The sequence below is a fragment of the Hesperophylax consimilis genome, chromosome 19 (genome assembly GCF_061612785.1).
Source record: "Hesperophylax consimilis isolate HC1 chromosome 19, BYU_Hcon_1.0, whole genome shotgun sequence".
Taxonomy (NCBI): Eukaryota; Metazoa; Arthropoda; class Insecta; order Trichoptera; family Limnephilidae; genus Hesperophylax; species Hesperophylax consimilis.
In genome coordinates this window covers 14,844,643-14,862,272 of record NC_142854.1, presented here as the reverse complement: position 1 = coordinate 14,862,272, position 17,630 = coordinate 14,844,643, and the positions used below count along the sequence as shown (strand labels likewise).

At 33.4% G+C, this 17,630-nt stretch overlaps 1 protein-coding gene across 6 annotated transcripts in view; it reads right to left on the bottom strand.

Moving 5' to 3' along the window:
- Positions 1 to 103: 103 nt before the first annotated feature.
- The window catches only part of fs(1)h (female sterile (1) homeotic), a 65,898-nt gene continuing 48,371 nt past the window's right edge, over positions 104 to 17,630 (bottom strand). For 3 of the 6 annotated variants that reach the window (XM_089643154.1, XM_089643155.1, XM_089643150.1), the window contains 2 exons: positions 11,751 to 12,045; positions 104 to 10,786 (listed from right to left, as the gene is read on the bottom strand). In XM_089643154.1, the coding sequence (XP_089499280.1) occupies positions 10,721 to 10,786; positions 11,751 to 12,045 (361 nt within the window). In that variant the 3' untranslated portion in view covers positions 104 to 10,720. The remainder of the gene's footprint in view (positions 10,787 to 11,750; positions 12,046 to 17,630) is intronic. The other 3 variants (XM_089643152.1, XM_089643149.1, XM_089643151.1) reach the window with 1 other exon arrangement.

The following is a 17,630-nucleotide window of genomic DNA, read 5'->3' as shown; positions in this document are numbered from 1 at the left end:
TTTTTTTTTAATTACCTACTACCAACTCCTTAATTAATTTACAAAAAAGGGATAAAAAGTGGCCTCAATAAAAAGTTAAACAAAATTTTTTTAAATATGTAATTTTTATTACTCTTTCTTTACATAGAGTACAAAAAACATAGAAATATATAAAATTAACAACTTAATATGCCCTTATTCACTTAAACTTTTTCAGTGCTTTCTCGGCCACGAAATATTTGCTACTAAAAACAGTAAAAACAAATGTAAATACACAAACAGAACAAAATATTATGTGATAACAAGTGAATAGGTATAAGAATCCTTTGTTATGTGTTGGGAGAAATCCCTCAGCGCTTCCTATTGTTACGCAGGTAGACAGGCAAGTACCTACCTACTTACATGCGTCGCAACCAAATAACTGCGCAGTGCATTTACAAGGTTAAAAATAATATGATTTTAAAAATTATCTAAAAGGCGAAACTTGACGAGATATATGTATTTTGCGTATTCGGAATATTCAGAATGAGATATAAAGTGTTTAAAAGAAAAAAAAATACATTTGATAATTTAAATTATTTTTCGAAATTGCGTTACTATAATGTCGAGTATGACTCGACATAGGAGTTGGTGTAAGAAATATAATGTCGAGCCACACTCGACAAAGGAGTGGTAAGGGTTAAGACAACATGAAATTAATGATGGGAAATTCAAAATCAAATCCTATGCTTTAGTCATCAGGGTTCTTTTGTTGAAATAAAAGGATTTTGTTTCCTCTTTAAGACAACATGAAATTAATGATGGGAAATTCAAAATCAAATCCTATGCTTTAGTCATCAAGGTTCTTTTGTTGAAATAAAAGGATTTTGTTTCCTCTTTAAGACAACATGAAATTAATGATGGGAAATTCAAAATCAAATCCTATGCTTTAGTCATCAGGGTTCTTTTGTTGAAATAAAGGGATTTTGTTTCCTCTTTAAGACAACATGAAATTAATGATGAGAAATTCAAAATCAAATCCTATGCTTTAGTCATCAAGGTTCTTTTGTTGAAATAAAAGGATTTTGTTTCCTCTTTAAGACAACATGAAATTAATGATGGGAAATTCAAAATCAAATCCTATGCTTTAGTCATCAGGGTTCTTTTGTTGAAATAAAGGGATTTTGTTTCCTCTTTAAGACAACATGAAATTAATGATGGGAAATTCAAAATCAAATCCTATGCTTTAGTCATTAGGGTTCTTTTGTTGAAATAAAGGGATTTTGTTTCCACTTTAAGACAACATGAAATTAATGATGGGAAATTCAAAATCAAATCCTATGTTTAGTCATCAGGGTTCTTTTGTTGAAATATATTTTTGGTTTGACGAACAATGAGTTTATTAAAGGGACAGATTTAAAATCAAATGAATAAATATCATGTTATGCCTGGTGAAGTGACGAGATCTGATTAGCCAGGTACTTGTCAACCTTCCCCTCACCATTCCCTGGGGGTGCCATGGTCCTATTTCACTAGCTCCAGGCAGTTGGGATTCTTGTGCAGTATTCACGCTAAAATTACAATACTTAACCTATCTTGTTGTTAGTTTTAGTTTGCGGGTAACAGTAGGGGAAATGAAAAGCAACAATGTTAATAAAAACAATCTTATATTTGTATATACAGATTGATTTTAATTTAGATTATACTTTTTAAGAATCATACAGCTATACATGTAACTCCTGCCAACTGCAACACTAAAAATGTTTTATGCTTACAATGATACTGTTATTAATCAACATAAAAATGGTATAAAAAGTGACATCAATAGTCTGGGAAATAAAAATACAAATAAACAACACTGCATACCCTTGCGGATACGACAAAAGACGAGATGGAGGCTGTGCGCTGTCACCCACTGAAATATTACATCATCAAATTCACAGAATTCAATTTCAACTGTATCTGTTCAAGTAACATAAGAAGTGGGACATACAATCTATTTGCTTCTTTAATTTCTTAACTACATTCAAACCAACCCTTTGTCGCACGTGTTACAATTCAACAACTCATTTCCTAGTCACGACCGTCCAAAGGGTTGACATTTAAGATTAGTACTCTGTCAGATGTCTGTGTAAGAAAATTGTTTTTTTTTTTTAATTTTAACCAACATTAGTCTAAGTATCAAATCTAGTATATTAATTATCAACAATTTTTCGGCAATGCGAAACATGACGGTTTTAAATCAAAGGTTAAAACTGGCAAAAGTATTCTGTAGTTTTATTAATAGTTTCTTTTTCAAATTTACTATCACCAAATAATATTACATTTTTAAAATTTTCATTACAAAATTGCACTTTACGATTTATCTAAACTCGACATGATAACTTGAAACACAGTTCTGAACAAGTCTAAACTATATATTTTTTTATAAATACCAAAAGCGGTTTTAAAAAAATTAGCCCAGATAAGGAAATAATAAATGATGATGCCTTTAGTAGTATGTAATCTGTTTTTGATTTAAAAATAAAAGTTTAAATGAATCGCAAATAAATAATATTAGAAAATTAGGTTAATTTCATAAATTTACTTTTTTAAATTTTATTCACGTTTTATTGCTTAGATAATTTTTTTGACAGTCTGAATTTCAATTAAATTAAGATACATTTTTTTTAATGACAGTGATTTTTTTTTTTGTTTATTTAAACTAAAACTTTTTGAAAGCGAAACTCAAATGTTTCGCTACGTACAAACACATTCACAGCATTTTTTTTCAATTTTTCCTAATATAGCAAAGCAGTAGTAATGCTTCTTCAATTAACATAATTAATATAAGGTAGAAATATAAATAAATGGTTAAATACCTTACTAGTAGTTTCCACTAAAAATGTATAATAAAACCAGCAAACAAAATATTTCTAGTTATGAATTGATTCCACTTATTTCAACGCAATCTATCCAACCACGCGGCACATTTGCATGGATTTGATGAATCACATCAGCGGTCGCGTAGATTAGGTTAAAAACGTGTTAAAAGATTCGGTAAGTATTATTATATGCGTCTCACGAAAGCAGAAGGTAATTCATTATTAAAGAAAATACATTACAATTTATTAAACATTTTCAGTGGAAAACTCAGTTCTGACTTAGAATAAATAATTAGGGTACTGCCCAGAAAGAACTTGGCATCATCTTGTTAACCCTTTTAGACAAAGTAAAAAAAAAAATATTTTACATGCGGCACATTAGAGTAACATGTACATTTCGACAAGTCTAATGAGTATATTTTTTAGAATCGACAAGTGCATGATTCAATGCGCATTCCAGTCGAAAAGTGGAAAAATTGATGAGCCAGATGGAATTAGAAATTAACAACTAATGGCAAAAATTGTAGTTTTTAATTCATTTGTAACTGGTGTTCAAACTTATATGTGTAGCTTCGTCTGTGTAAAACCTACACAAGTCATATTTACGCAGCAGATAAAGAAGGGATTGGAGATACCAGAAAGGTGACGGGACCAATTTTATATGAGTTGACATATTACTCGTTAGTTGACGTGAATGTGTCAACGCATAGATACGACATGAGTAACGTATCTATATGTCAAGAGATGAATGTGTACTATAGGCCCACCGCTGAAGGCTCCGTTGTAAGCTCTTCCTCTTTTCCCATAAACAATGCATGAACACAAACAGAAACAGAGGTTATAACGAACTTCTCGGCAACAGTACCCGGATGTGCAGTCGACACATCACTTCCTTCCAAAGGGTTAAGTATTTTCCTTTCGTGGCTATTTTACACCAAAATGTTATTATTTCATGAAATAACATCTCTGTTCTTAAAATCCCCCATTTTCTGTGGAGAATCAAGGGTGACGTGAAAAACAATCAAAGAAAATTCCACCAAGAACATTCGGTCAATTTATTAAATACAATTTCAACTAATTTATCACAAGATTATATTATTTACACCGGTTGTTATTAGACACCTTTTATATTTAATGAGTTTTCAAAATTACTGTAACTTTACTCTTCTCGATTCAGCTTTCAGATCACATATTGTAAACATGCAAAAAAAAAATCAAAATGAAAAATCATTTTTATTTCTGAGGCAAATTTGCTTCATCCATGTAAAATGATATGTACATAAATGTTTAAAAACATTGGAGAATTTTATGAGCTACTTCAAAATGTAAAGGAAAACTAGGTATTACAAGGGAAAAGTCTCATAACTTGTACAAAGAGCAGTTATTTTTTTTCTGAAACTCAGTATCAGGTAGCCAGGTGACCAAACAACACATTTTCATTCTACATAAATAATATTGTACAAAAGCATTTTATTAACATTGAAGAAAGAGAAAAGAAAAATAAAATCAAATACAAAATTAGCCCTTAATACAAAGTAATAGATTAAAATACACAAAAGTTGAAAGAACAAAATATACCGACAAAGAATAAAGTATTAATGTAAAAAAAATCTCCAGATATCGTGATGTCATTGTGAATCCATTTCCGCAAATTTCATACTTTGTATAAGTCATCCTGAAATGTTATTTTACGATGCCTGTAACTCCAAAAAGAGGTGAGGAAAGGAATGAAGTCTTGAAGAGACCCAGCACAGTTGCTTAGCACAAGAATGATCCTTCCTCTCGCAGTAAATAATGGCAAATATGTACAAATATTAAGCAGCCGCCCAAGAGATCAATGACAATAGTTAAAGCGCTACTTATAAGACAGCAAGCAAAAGGTCTCTTGCCATGCGCAGAAAGGGCGTGATTTATTAGTATCTCATCACTCGCCTTCTGCACTGCACATCATTACAGACAACGGACTTTTATTTCTATTTATACTATAGACGCGGTTATTCTATTTGCGCATTTGCGTCAAAGTTTGTACATTGTGTTTTTGTCATTTTGTTTCTCGTGAGTTAAATACAATATATATTTTTAATCAATTATTTACCTCTACATTCAATTAAACAAAGTCAGATTTCGTATTTAATTTTGCGAATATTTTATTATTTTGTTTTGTTCATTTAATTTTGTGACGTCCTTAAATAGCTTACATTATATATTTTTGTAAAATATGCACACAGTTTTTATGCAAATTTGGAAGAACCTTGAAAAAAAATCAAGTTTAACATTTCTGATTCAGAATTCGTTACTTCCATTCTGGAACTATATTGGTGGAAAGTAATACAGTAACAGAATGGAAACATAAAAACATGTACAAACTTTGGCGAAAATGCTCATTTACAACAAGCTTACAGTGAGAGGGTAGTAATTAAGTAACAAGTTACTCAGATTACACATCTGCTCTGATGATGGACACTGCAATGCTGTCCGAAACGTTGGCTAAAGAAGGAGTTAGCACAACACGGCATAATACCACAAAAACAAATCACTATAAAGTAACAAGCTACTTAGTTTATGGCTATGGTTTTGTTATAAATGTATTTGAAAGGGTTTTTTTGTGATTTTTGTCTATCCTCAACAAAGTCTGAAGATAAATTAATATTGTGATGGATTCACATTGAAATGCGATATTTGAAAGCAATCGGGCAAAGAAACCCTGGACAGAATATTTTTTAATAAGAGGCATGTAAGTTTTCATATTCATAAGGTATCGCTATAGTGTGTATTCTATATCAGTGAATTCAGTATTCAGTTGATTGAACCTAGGATTATTTATGGGCTATATATGATTACATGAATCTAGGGTAACAAAGGCCACACAGTGTTAGATTTAAGATGAGTTACATTTGCCAAACACTACATAATACAAACAAATTCAGAACCGATTCATAGCAGACTAATCTTCATTTTTAGTAAGAAGCATGTGACACCCATCATTTTTATCCAAACTCAATTTTTTCAACCCCTTCGGTCTTTTTGTTCCATTTAGTACAAAGTACACCCCCGACAACAGTAGAGAATTCCCCTTTCTTCTCTTTTTTAATTTAGTGTAAGATACATAATTTAAGCAGTGTTATAATGTGGCAACACAAGGCTTTGTATTTTCATTTAAGTTTAAAAAAAACACTTCTAAATAATTTGAATATATTCCAAAAAGATTTTTTAAAGTTTGTGAATTTTTTATTACATAATTATTTTTATATGAAACGAAAAAAAAAAACGAAGTGACAATAACCTTTATAATACATTTGGGTAGTTAAATATGTTTTCAATTTCGTATAAAGTGGTATTTTTTAAATTTACAAAAAAAAAAAATTAATTGCATATGTCCGTTTGTAATATTAAAATCTTAAAAGAGTCTTACATCTGCTTTCATTTTGTGATAAGTTAAAAAAAACGAATCTATTTGAAAATTAATCTGAACCGGGAATATTTCTAAATAAATGATGAATCTGACAGATCTTTTAAAGTAAGTTGACGACAAAATCTCACAGCACCCCAGGGGTTATATTACACACTTTATGCAGGAAATGTAATTTAACCGTTTAATCGACTGATTCAGCGGGAAAATGTTGATTTACCTTTAACGACGGTTCTACTTTACTGGCGGAAAGTATATCAATCTCTTCATAAAAGTCCCAACTACATGTAAATACATAATAAACTGGGATACAAGTCTTCCTTATCTTCGTGTGCAGTATTTTAATAGAAGAATCCGTAAAAATGCATAAAATGTGTTAAAAAAATTCAATTTATATTTTCAATTCTTTTAAATTTTTACATCCAACCAACAATGTCGATAGTGGCGAATATTCGTACAAAAAATATGTTATTAAATAATTTATGTAGTTCATGTTTTCACCACCGGCTGTTAAATTTTGTCTGGGTCTGTGGAAATATAAAAAAGTGTGAAAAGTTGAACGGAAACAGTTATTATGTATCCATAACACAACAAAAAATCATCATAGTACTGAAGAGATAAACCTCCCGTGGTTGTGTATGCCTGAAGTCAGCTAAATTTTACCTTACTCAAACTGATCAAACATTTTTTGAAAGTACAACTCTAGGGAAATTCTGTCCAAAGGCGAAATTTTTTACAAATAATTACTGCAGCATGAATTTACTAAAAATATCAAGTTTTTATTTTTATATCCAGAACAAATCAATATTTTTGTTTATTTTTTTTAAAAGAAAGACAAACATTCCCGGGTTACGAATAACCTGACAATATTTGAAAATCTCCTACTACCACCACAGTAAACTGAAAATGTTGCCTTTGTAATATCTGTATACTCAGATAAAAATATGATAAGGGCAAAAATGTAAGGCCCAGTTGTTATGCAGAAATTTAAATATAACAAATTACTGTTTCAAACTCCATGTTGTTTTTTTTGTCATTTGAGAGGTGTACTTTTTTTGACATTTAAAACATCGTTTCTAGGTGCGTTTCAGCTTTCTAGAAAATTGTAATAAGCTGACAAGTTGTCCTCTTCTGCTGTTCACAAAAACAAAATGGCGCGCTGTCATTTGATAACAGTGTTACATTTGACCGGTCAGTGGTTGAGTGGGCATAGCGCTTGGGTCTCACCCGAGCGTCGCGTGTTCGATTCCTCGACTGGCTAAGTCCTCCATCACAACACAAGCAACATTTTCGGCTTTCTGTGGTGGTAGTAGGAGATTTTCAAACATTGTTGGGTTATTCGTAACCCGGGAATGTTTGTCTTTCTTTAAAAAAATTAAAAAAAAAAAAAAATTGAATTTCTGTGAAACAACTGAGCCTAAGATTTCTCAATTTCGCATGTTTGTTCGGTTGGGAGAACCATTTGGTTGCAAAGTAGGCTTATACCAAACGTAAAAGGACACAAACATAATGAAATAATGACATATATCAAAAAAATACTATTTTTGCAATTATCACAATAAGGACAGAGTTTATAATTTCAAAAATTAATTCAGTTGCTGTGGTCAATTTCAGTCAAAATAATTTCGGATGGGATGGGTTGGATCATCATACAATATTTGTAGGCAATCAAACCAAAAACGTGATTTTGTAAATAAAAGTATAAGCAATTAAAATGATCCATATATTGGTTGTACTTCAAGGGAGATACACAAAGAGGAATGTCATAGTTCATGTTTTCATTTATTAGAATATCCATTGATATAATTTTATTTAGGTTGCAAAATGATGAGAATAAGTTATATTATAACCGTTCGAGCAATAGCTACCCAAATTTGATAATTTAGTTGTGGGCAAATGATTATTATTTTTTTTTTTTTAAACTTTCAGCAATCAGCTAATATGTTTAGTTAACTAGCTTGATTAACCCCACCAAGGCCTCTGGCATATTCTGTCAGAAGGTCGGAGTATTTCTGCTTTGCAATAAAATCCAAATGAATGGAATATTTGTAGACATATCCCAAAAGTAAAAAAAAAAAACTGTTTTTAGTAGGTGATGAAATACACTTCAAATTTCATTATTAGAAATAAACATAATTTTTTAAGTATAAAAATTTAGAATGCAAAGTAAAACATTTTAAAAATGGCTCACCTTAAATTTTTTATAACTAAAATTTAGATTGTGAAAAAAAAAATTTACTAGACAAATGTATTATAAACGTTAATAATTGTCATTCATTGTTTCCTATAAATATAATTAATAAAAAAAATTCAGTTTCATAAATTTTTCTCAAATTGTAGTCGGAACCTTTGGTTTCATAGAGGTGTACATTTTAATTCTTCTGTAATTAATTTTTGAATTTGAATATAAAGCGTGGTGTTTCCTCATTCTAACACCGTTTAGGTCATATTTCTCCATGACAGTAAGAGACACACAATGGTTTCTGTGAGACCATACAAGTTGTATGTTCCCAAAGGCTAACAAATTAGACCAAGGGATTGAGCTTCCATTGAATACCAAAAGATGTCACTAATGCTCTAATGCCACTAATGAGTGTAGATGTTTTCAAATTAAAACATTAAAAAATTGCATTTTTTATGTCTGTTGAACATGATTATTGAAATCGAACAGTCGGAAATCTCTATCGCTCAAGTAGATTATTATTAAGTTTTATGATAAAAGGCGACATTTTAATACAAAAATTTTTCAACATAAATTTTATTAAAAACATGATTTTTGAGTGTTTTTGATTTTGACCAATCATTCTCAATGGAATCATTTCATAAAAATCTATTAAGAAATTTATTCATTTCCAATGTTGATTGGAATAAATTATTATGCATTTATATGTAGCAAGCATTTATTGTTACCAGGGGGGAAATCAGGTAGGTGTAGATACAACTATTTAGTTTTAGTTAGTGATTTAACAACAGTGCCATACAATCCCTTCTTAAGTGTAAAAGTAACATAAATTTCCTAAACAGTCAAAAATATGCACTCAACCAAAGATTATACGGAGATGTAAAATACAGTGTGGAGTTCCAGAGAGGTTGTAATAAATGTCATCATTCTATTATCGTCAGTTATTTTTCATTTAAATACAAGACGTGTACAAGACTCCTTGCAGTGGCCTCCATCTGGATGAACAACAAAATGCCAATGGTGGACACTGCAAGGCTGTCCGAAACTTCAAAACTATACAGTTCAAGGAGGAAGCACAACGGGTGTGTTCATTGTGAAATGAATCTAGAAGCGTGAATATAAAAGTTAATGACAGCTTAACAGAGATATTTTGTCATCATCGTTGGCAGAGATAAAGCTACCTGTGAAACTAAATATTAAACCATCAATGTTTAAATATTTGATAAAACATAGCAAAATGGTGAACGCCCATAGACATCCAACGTGATAAAGTCTATAAAGCCCTAACATGAAATCTGGGTATGACAATATTTTTGGCACCAGGAAGGTTCGAGAATGGTTTGAATAAACTACGACATCCGTCGTACAATGTCCGCCGAAGAGCGCACATTGAAATAACCCCAGACCCTGCACAGAAAAGTACAGTTCGCTAAAGTAAAGCGGTTAAAAAACGGTTTTCACTTCAGTACACTGTGAAACTTATCAGTGCGGGATCTGAATGTTAGTTTTTAAGCAAACCAACTAGCGTAGCGAGGATAAAAATGAACGAGGTGGGTAAATTATAACACAATTGTAAAAGTGTCTAAATAGTATAACAAAATATTCAATTTTGGAAACAAGCCCAAACCTTCCAGACCCAATGCATGCCATTATAAAAAGGACTAGTGATTGACTGTATACTGTCAGATTAATTTATTGACAAATTACAGTTCGACTTGGTTTGTTCTCAATTTGGATGTCTATGTGAACGTGCCTTCAACTGTTGTGTAGAATTTCTTAGCATTTCCACTAGTCACAATACCTTCTACGACTCCAATATACAAAATACACACGTGAATAACAAAATTCATAAGTCCCAAACTGTTTTGGTTAAACGTAATATTATTATCCTAATACAAAGTAGATTTGTCGTCCTGTCTGAACTGATGTAGATCTTCGGCGGTCGTATCAGAAACCGCGACGCACTGCGATAGAACTGCACTGTACATTCCGTTAGATTATCGCACTTAAAATATTATTATATCCGTAATCACAATAGTTATCATACAGTCCACGTCGCAAATAGTCAATTATTAAATCATCACCATTGTCTGTTTAAAATAAAAACTGTTTTTTTGTACACAAAAATCTCAAATCTTATAAATTAAATAAAAATTATTATTAATCATTCACAGTATAGAAATAACTAGTTGTTTGTTTTAAGAGACGCACGGTACTTTCATTGGCTTTTCTCTCCTTGTTAGCTAGATTACTAGTCCTATTGGATTCATAATAGAATATATTATTTGTTTAACTATAGGTTTGTGTTTATAAGGACTCCTCGAAGGCAGCCATTAAGTCACTCTGCATGTTCATGTCTATCTGGCCCGCCATCTGCAACAATAAACAACAAACCGACATTAATATTAAAAGGTCATTCAAATAACTAACGGGAGATACAGATCATTCAATTTGGTGGAGCGGTTGTACCAATCTGGTTGAGTTGAACTGTGTGGATCGAGTTGAACGATTGTACCGCCAGAGCATCCAACCACCATATGAACAGCATCCAACCACCATATGAACACCACCCAACCGCCAACCAAGTTGGATCGCCTGCAGCGTAATTGAGCAATTGAACCAACTTTATTAAGTCTGCCTAGGAAGCCGTCGTGCATAGTTGTTTGTGAGCGTACATTAAACGAATTATAAATAAAAATGACTAATTATAGTGAAGTTTTGACAGATTTTTTTTACATTATACGAGGATTAAACTTGCTTGTGACATACTACAAGCAAAATGTACTCTGGTAGAGATACCAGGAACGAAGCTCTTGTGAATTTTGGAGTAGTTCAAATGTACTGAAAAGGATGCAATGAATGAGACCGTAAAAAAACTTCTTTATTTCGAATTTGTCTTTTTATTTTCAGGTTAATTGTAAACGAAACTACTAGAGCGATTACAAATATATGGTTTTTTTATAAAGTAGGAGGCATGCTGAGTGTGTTCCCCAGAGGAGCAACGGACGAAATTGAACCAACCATCGCATCATCTGTATGCAACACTCAACAGTTGAACCAACCAAATTGAGTGGTCTGTAGGGGGTTTTAGGTCACACAAATATTAGATTAATCAACTTTCTCTTCACTAATCTGACACCCCAAAATCCGGGTAAGTGTCCAATAGTGAAAGAGGCGGATTAAATAATATTTTATTCCAGAATGTGGGGAGGTTAGTGCAATCCCACACGTCCCATATAGATATACATATATAGGATTATAGTGCATCATTTTGTTAGCTAATGAGTTCTGGCAGTAAAGGGACATAGGTTAGGTTAGAATATAAATGAATACTTACGGCTTCTCTCCTTCGCCGCTCCTGCTCCCTCTGGCGCTGACGTTCCCTCTCGGCAGCCGCCTTATCGGCCGGCGAGCGCGGCTGCGGGGGGGCCGGCGCCATGGCGGGTGGAGGCGCTGCGGCAGGCAGCGGGGCCGCCGGGGGCGCTACTGCAGCCTGAGAGGGCGGCGGGCGCGGGGCCATGGGCGGCGAGGGCGTTGGAAGCGACACACGGGCCGCCGCCGCTGCATCGTAGCGTTCTGGGATGGACGCCGTGTCAGACGGCAGGCCTGCCATGGATGCACTCGTCAATTTTCTGAGGAAATAGTTTAAAATTAATTAAAAAAAAACAACCATTACATCAAAAGCTGAAACCATAGAATAAAGAATGCAAGACATGTGATGTTGGCGTGTTTTGTGATCCAAAAATGAGACCATTTTTAGTTTAAATTTCAAATACAGAAATTCATCATTCAAAATCATCATTGTGATATTTTCATTTCAATCGAATATCAATACGCACTTGTTTATTGTGAACAACAATGATTCCAATGTTACATTTCACTAAAATTACAATTAATAACATTACATCAGTTGAAACGCACCCTTGTGTTAAAAAATAAATTTATTGCAATGTTAAATCAATTCCCTGAAGTTTGGCTGAAAAATGTCTGCCTCAGAAGACGGGTGGTTTAGGAGTAAAGTCATTCCCCCAAAAGGCATGATCATTGTTAAGGCCAGTACCCACGCTCGTTCATGCTTGATAGTTTTATGCTCATTCGAACATGTCTCAACGTATGTACTGAAATTTACAATTTAAGGCGTCTTGTGTCGAGCTGCTCAAGCACGTAAACACAACGACGAGCATGGTTCCAAGTCAACTTGTTGGATCGAGCTAAACTGTCGAACATGAATATACAAGTGTACATAGCTGTTGGTTGGTCTCGTGTCTTAGAAAATAAGAAGGTTGTCCTGCCTAGCTTTGGTGAAATTAACATCAGGATTGCGAATTTGCCCATTGAGCAGCTTACGTGCTACCAACACGATATACAATGTCAGGCAGGGTAAGAGAGACAGAGCGCATGCTAAATGGGCTAGAATTGAAAGTCAGTAGCCAAATTGGTTTCCATTCAAATCTACACGGAAGGCATTTCTAGTGTATTTTCTATTCAGTGGCTAAAACAGACCGAGAACCATTGTTTAACATGGCGCATTCAAATGTCAAAAGTTCAAAAGGGTGCTAAACGTTGATTTGATAGAATTAGAAACACTCCAACCTAACCTTGTTGCTTCCTTGACGAAAGTAAACAGAACATTGAAGAAAAAGAATAAACAAACTAAGTGATCCCATCATGAATTTAAACCGAACATAGAAGAAAAAGAAACCTAAATGATTCCATGGTGAATGTAAACAGAATATTGAAGAAAAAGAAACCTAATTGATTCCATGACGAACGTAAACAGAACATTGAAGAAAAAGTAACCCAAGTGGTTCCATGACCAATATAAACAGAACATTGAAGAAAAGAGAAGAAGAAGAAGAAGAAGAAAAAGAACAGAAAAGAAAAGAAAAGAAAACAAAACCTAACCTAAGTGGTTCCATGACGAAAAGGACAAACAACACGCCTAGAACCTACTCATTAATCATGTTCTGTTTTATCGGGTTGCCAATCTAAGTAATGAAAGATATAATTTGAAGTAAACTTCTGAATCTTATAGCGCGAGGTTCATAATATCAACTGCCAAAGCTGCCCCTCGTAAAAGGAAATGTAACACAGGCATCCCTATAATGAATGAGAATAACTATACCTGATGTGTCTTTGGAACACCATCGATACAACTCAACCACCTCAAGTATGGTCAACAAGTAAAATGATCATGTAGAATTACAGTCTTCCGATAATAACTCTTGAAAGTTCTCAGTTGCACATTTCTCTAAAGAAGATTTCATTATTAGGCAATTATGCAGTGTCGGCTGGAGCACTTAAATTTGCACATAACGCATGACTGTACCACTTTTAAAAGGGGTGTTGAATTGTCACTGTGTTGAGTTATCATGGAACCATTTAACCGCATGGCGCATAACAGGCGATTTGTTGAAGAACAAACATTCAGATCCTGCCTAGAAACGTAACACAGTGGACTGCGCTGCAAATTTTAATTTTCTGCTCTTTGGCGTTCAACGTAGGACTGGTATCGTAGATTATTCGAAGTACTAAGCAAAGCGAAAACATGGTCACGTGGTTTATTTCCAGCTCGTCGAAATGATAATCGGACTTCATGTTAGGGCCTCTTCTTACATAAGTGGTTGGAACCCTACAGACTAAACCCAAATTCAGTGACTTGTCTTTTTTTTCCTATTTCATCTTAGTTATTCATAATTTGAAAGGAAATCAATTTTTAAAATAAGATTATCTGGGCCCTCATTCTTTGAAAATAGATATTTCATTAAGGCTAATTTCCTTTAGTTTAATCTTTTAACAGATATTTAGGGAAAATTCCAAGTAAATATGAATATAATCGGACACGGTTCAAATGAGTCATTATTATAATTCTGTATAGAATGTACAAAAAAATGCACCATCGCCATAACCCCGCTAAATCGAGTGGCGAGGCAATCTTAGTCTCCGTTTCGCTGTGGTCAGACGTTACATTTGTCGGAATATTTCTTTTTTAAACTTATAGGATATACAATATGAGGAATTGCACAAGGTCATATTTAAAATTAGATATATTAAATAAAATTGTATGAAAGCACTTAAATTCCATTTTTTAGGTGGGTCTGGAGGTTCCCATCACCGCTGCTTGTGTTTCGTTTTGACCCTCCGGGTTTTACGACGTGTTAAACGAAAACAGTTATAATTTGAATTATTTTATAAGAAAACTAAAATTGTATAGCATCACAGACCAAAGAAGACATAGACAAGCCCTAAAGCAAAATCTGGATATCATTTTGACAAGCTGAAGGCAAACCCCGTGATAATCTTTTTAGCACCATGAAGGTTTAAATAATATTACCAACTAATATTTTGTACTGCTGTGGCAGAAAAGTCGTGAACTCCATCAAAACCTTGTTCCTGTCTTGACATTATCTTTATTGTTTTTGTGCCCTATTTTTGTCATACTGTAATTTTTTAATTATCCCGCATTGTAACATTTCTGCTTGTGTAATTTGTAATGTGTTGTAATTGGACATGTATGAGCAGACCATAAAAAGAAACCAGACCCTGCGCAGACAATGAAAGTTTGCTAGTAAGGCAATGGTTTACACTGCAGTCCACTGTGGTGCTAATCTACACAAGGCCTGCATTCATTTCAATTGTTTATTTTTACAGCAGTGAGTAAATTATAAAACATTTGTAATAGTAATACTGGAACAAAATATTCGATTTTGCAAATAAGCTGAAACTTTGTTCACCTGATATGGTATTCTCAATTAAGCACCGAACAAATGGCGCACCACTGTAAAAAGGACTAGTTATTCATAAACAGATTTAATTTATAAATTAATTTAATCAAATAGTGCTTCTAAAATGCGAGTTGCCTGCAGACTGTCAGATTCGTTTATTGACAAATCACTGAGGACTAAGGGACATACCTACTCCACTTTCCTCACTCTGTTCAAGTTGGTTTGTTCGCCTCACCCTTATGGGCAGGTCTATCCTTTCTTTGTTTTGTTCTAGCTCCGAAAAACAAATCACTAAATTTAAAAAAATCATAATATGTTAATAAGTAAACAGTTTGTTTCTCCTGCAAAACTGAGAACTTCTAGCAAAAAAACATACTATGTTAATAAGTAAACAGTTTGTTTCTCCTGCAGAACTTCTAGCAAAAAAACATACTATGTTAATAAGTAAACAGTTTGTTTCTCCTGCAGAACTTCTAGCAAAAAAACATACTATGTTAATAAGTAAACAGTTTGTTTCTCCTGCAAAACTGACAACTTCTAGCAAAAAAAACAACCAAAATGCTTCAGTGACAAATGTTTTACTCCATTCTGAAAGACATTGTTTGATTTACTGCAGCTACAGAAGGAAAACGGATTACTAATAATTCTAGTGTCTTTCTCGATACTTACCATGGCTGCTTGTGTTATACTTACACCAAATAAAACCAATACCTTTACAAATTTGTTACATACCTACAACTCTTTTTGGTTGTACCTTGTCTCCTGAAAATATTATAGAAGATGTATGTATGTAGTTGTTTGTAAGTCTAAACAAACTTCCATATCATCATAGAAAAGATCAAGTACATAATCATTGTTATATCCTGTCATTACTAGTCTACTGATTTGTTCCTAGCGTTGATCTAAAGCACATGCATTGTTTCGTGATGGCCCATCTATGCCATTGCTTCACAACCCTATGTTCAAATCTGCACTTGGGAGTGTTTGACTCTTTGCTCTGAAACGACCTAGCAAGTTTCGCCTACAGTTCACCGAATCCGCTGTGGAAAAGTGCAGTCATTCAATTAGTATCTCCGCTGGGAAAGGATAAATGTTCTAAAATGTGGCTGTGATATTCTACCAACTATTTTATTGTGCAAATCAATCATAGTGTGGGCCCCACTTAAAAACCGCCGCAAGGCTTGCTCTTTAATCTCTTTGGTGTGGGGCATTTAAACTTGCATCGGGAGTCATAGGTGTTCAAAGGTAGACCGGTCAGTGGCTGAGTTGGCATTGCGTATGAGTCCCACTCAGGCGTCATACATTCAATTCCTCTACTGGCTAAGTCCTCCATCACGACACAAGCATCATTTTCCAAAAAAAAACAGCAGAGGAAAAACAAGTTCATTTCTCTGTCATAAACAACTGCGTCATCTCACATGCATTGTTACACAATTTCTGGCAAGAGTGAACAACCTCCGGGTAAGAACGGCCATAATAAATATTTGTAAAGTGAAATCTTGATCGATCTTTCCTCAAATAATCATTTCCCTACATGTATCTTCCAGTCCCTAATTAATTTCATACAAAACTTACAAAAATAGATTACATCGATCGTTCCTTTATGCCACGTTTAACAGCGTTATAGGGCACAATTTTTGAATTTTGTAGAAAAATTGCAAGTATACTAACTAACATTCTGTGAGGGCATGCAGTTTTTGTTTTTTTACTATTTTACTAAATCGATCGCTGCCGACTCTGACATTAGTTATCGTTAGACATTCAAAGACAGCCGAGTGCCCGTGCAGTCAAAAAAGTGCACGCTCTTCAAGAAAGATTAAAAGTTGTCAAATAAGTGTAAAAAAAAATCATGCTGAAAAGGGAATTGATGCAGTCAAGCATTTAGGAATCACGGAACTTTTCATAACATATTTTTCCTATATTTCCAGATTTATTGTTTATTTGAATAGAACGCTTCAAAAACGATGGATAGAGATTTCATCATACATATACCCATATTTATATGTCGACAAGGAGGCACCATATGGATTACATCAGTAGTCCCTTTTATAACCGTAAAAATTTTTTTTATAAAAAGTTAATAATAAAAAAAAGTTAAATTATTATTTTTTTTTTCACCATATAACCTTTAAAATATATATTTTTTAATTTACTCGGTTTTCAGCGCTCACAGGGGTATGTGAGCCCTTAATTATAAACTAAATTATAATTATACTTGACCAAACTCTTTTGGCCTTCCTCATGTGTCACCTCATCTATATACGATCCATCTCATAGAAATGCGATAGAACACCCGATAAGAAATAGAAAATCAATATTGAACCAACTTCAACTTTCGTTCTATTCTTTATAGAATTGACCATAGAATAGAGCAATTTTGAAAGCGCACCAATCCTTCAATTTCCACAAGCGGTTAGTTCTATGAAATAATGATCATAGAATAGATCAGGTGGGATCTCAGCTTAACCAAAAGGTGAAGTTTGTTCCTAGCT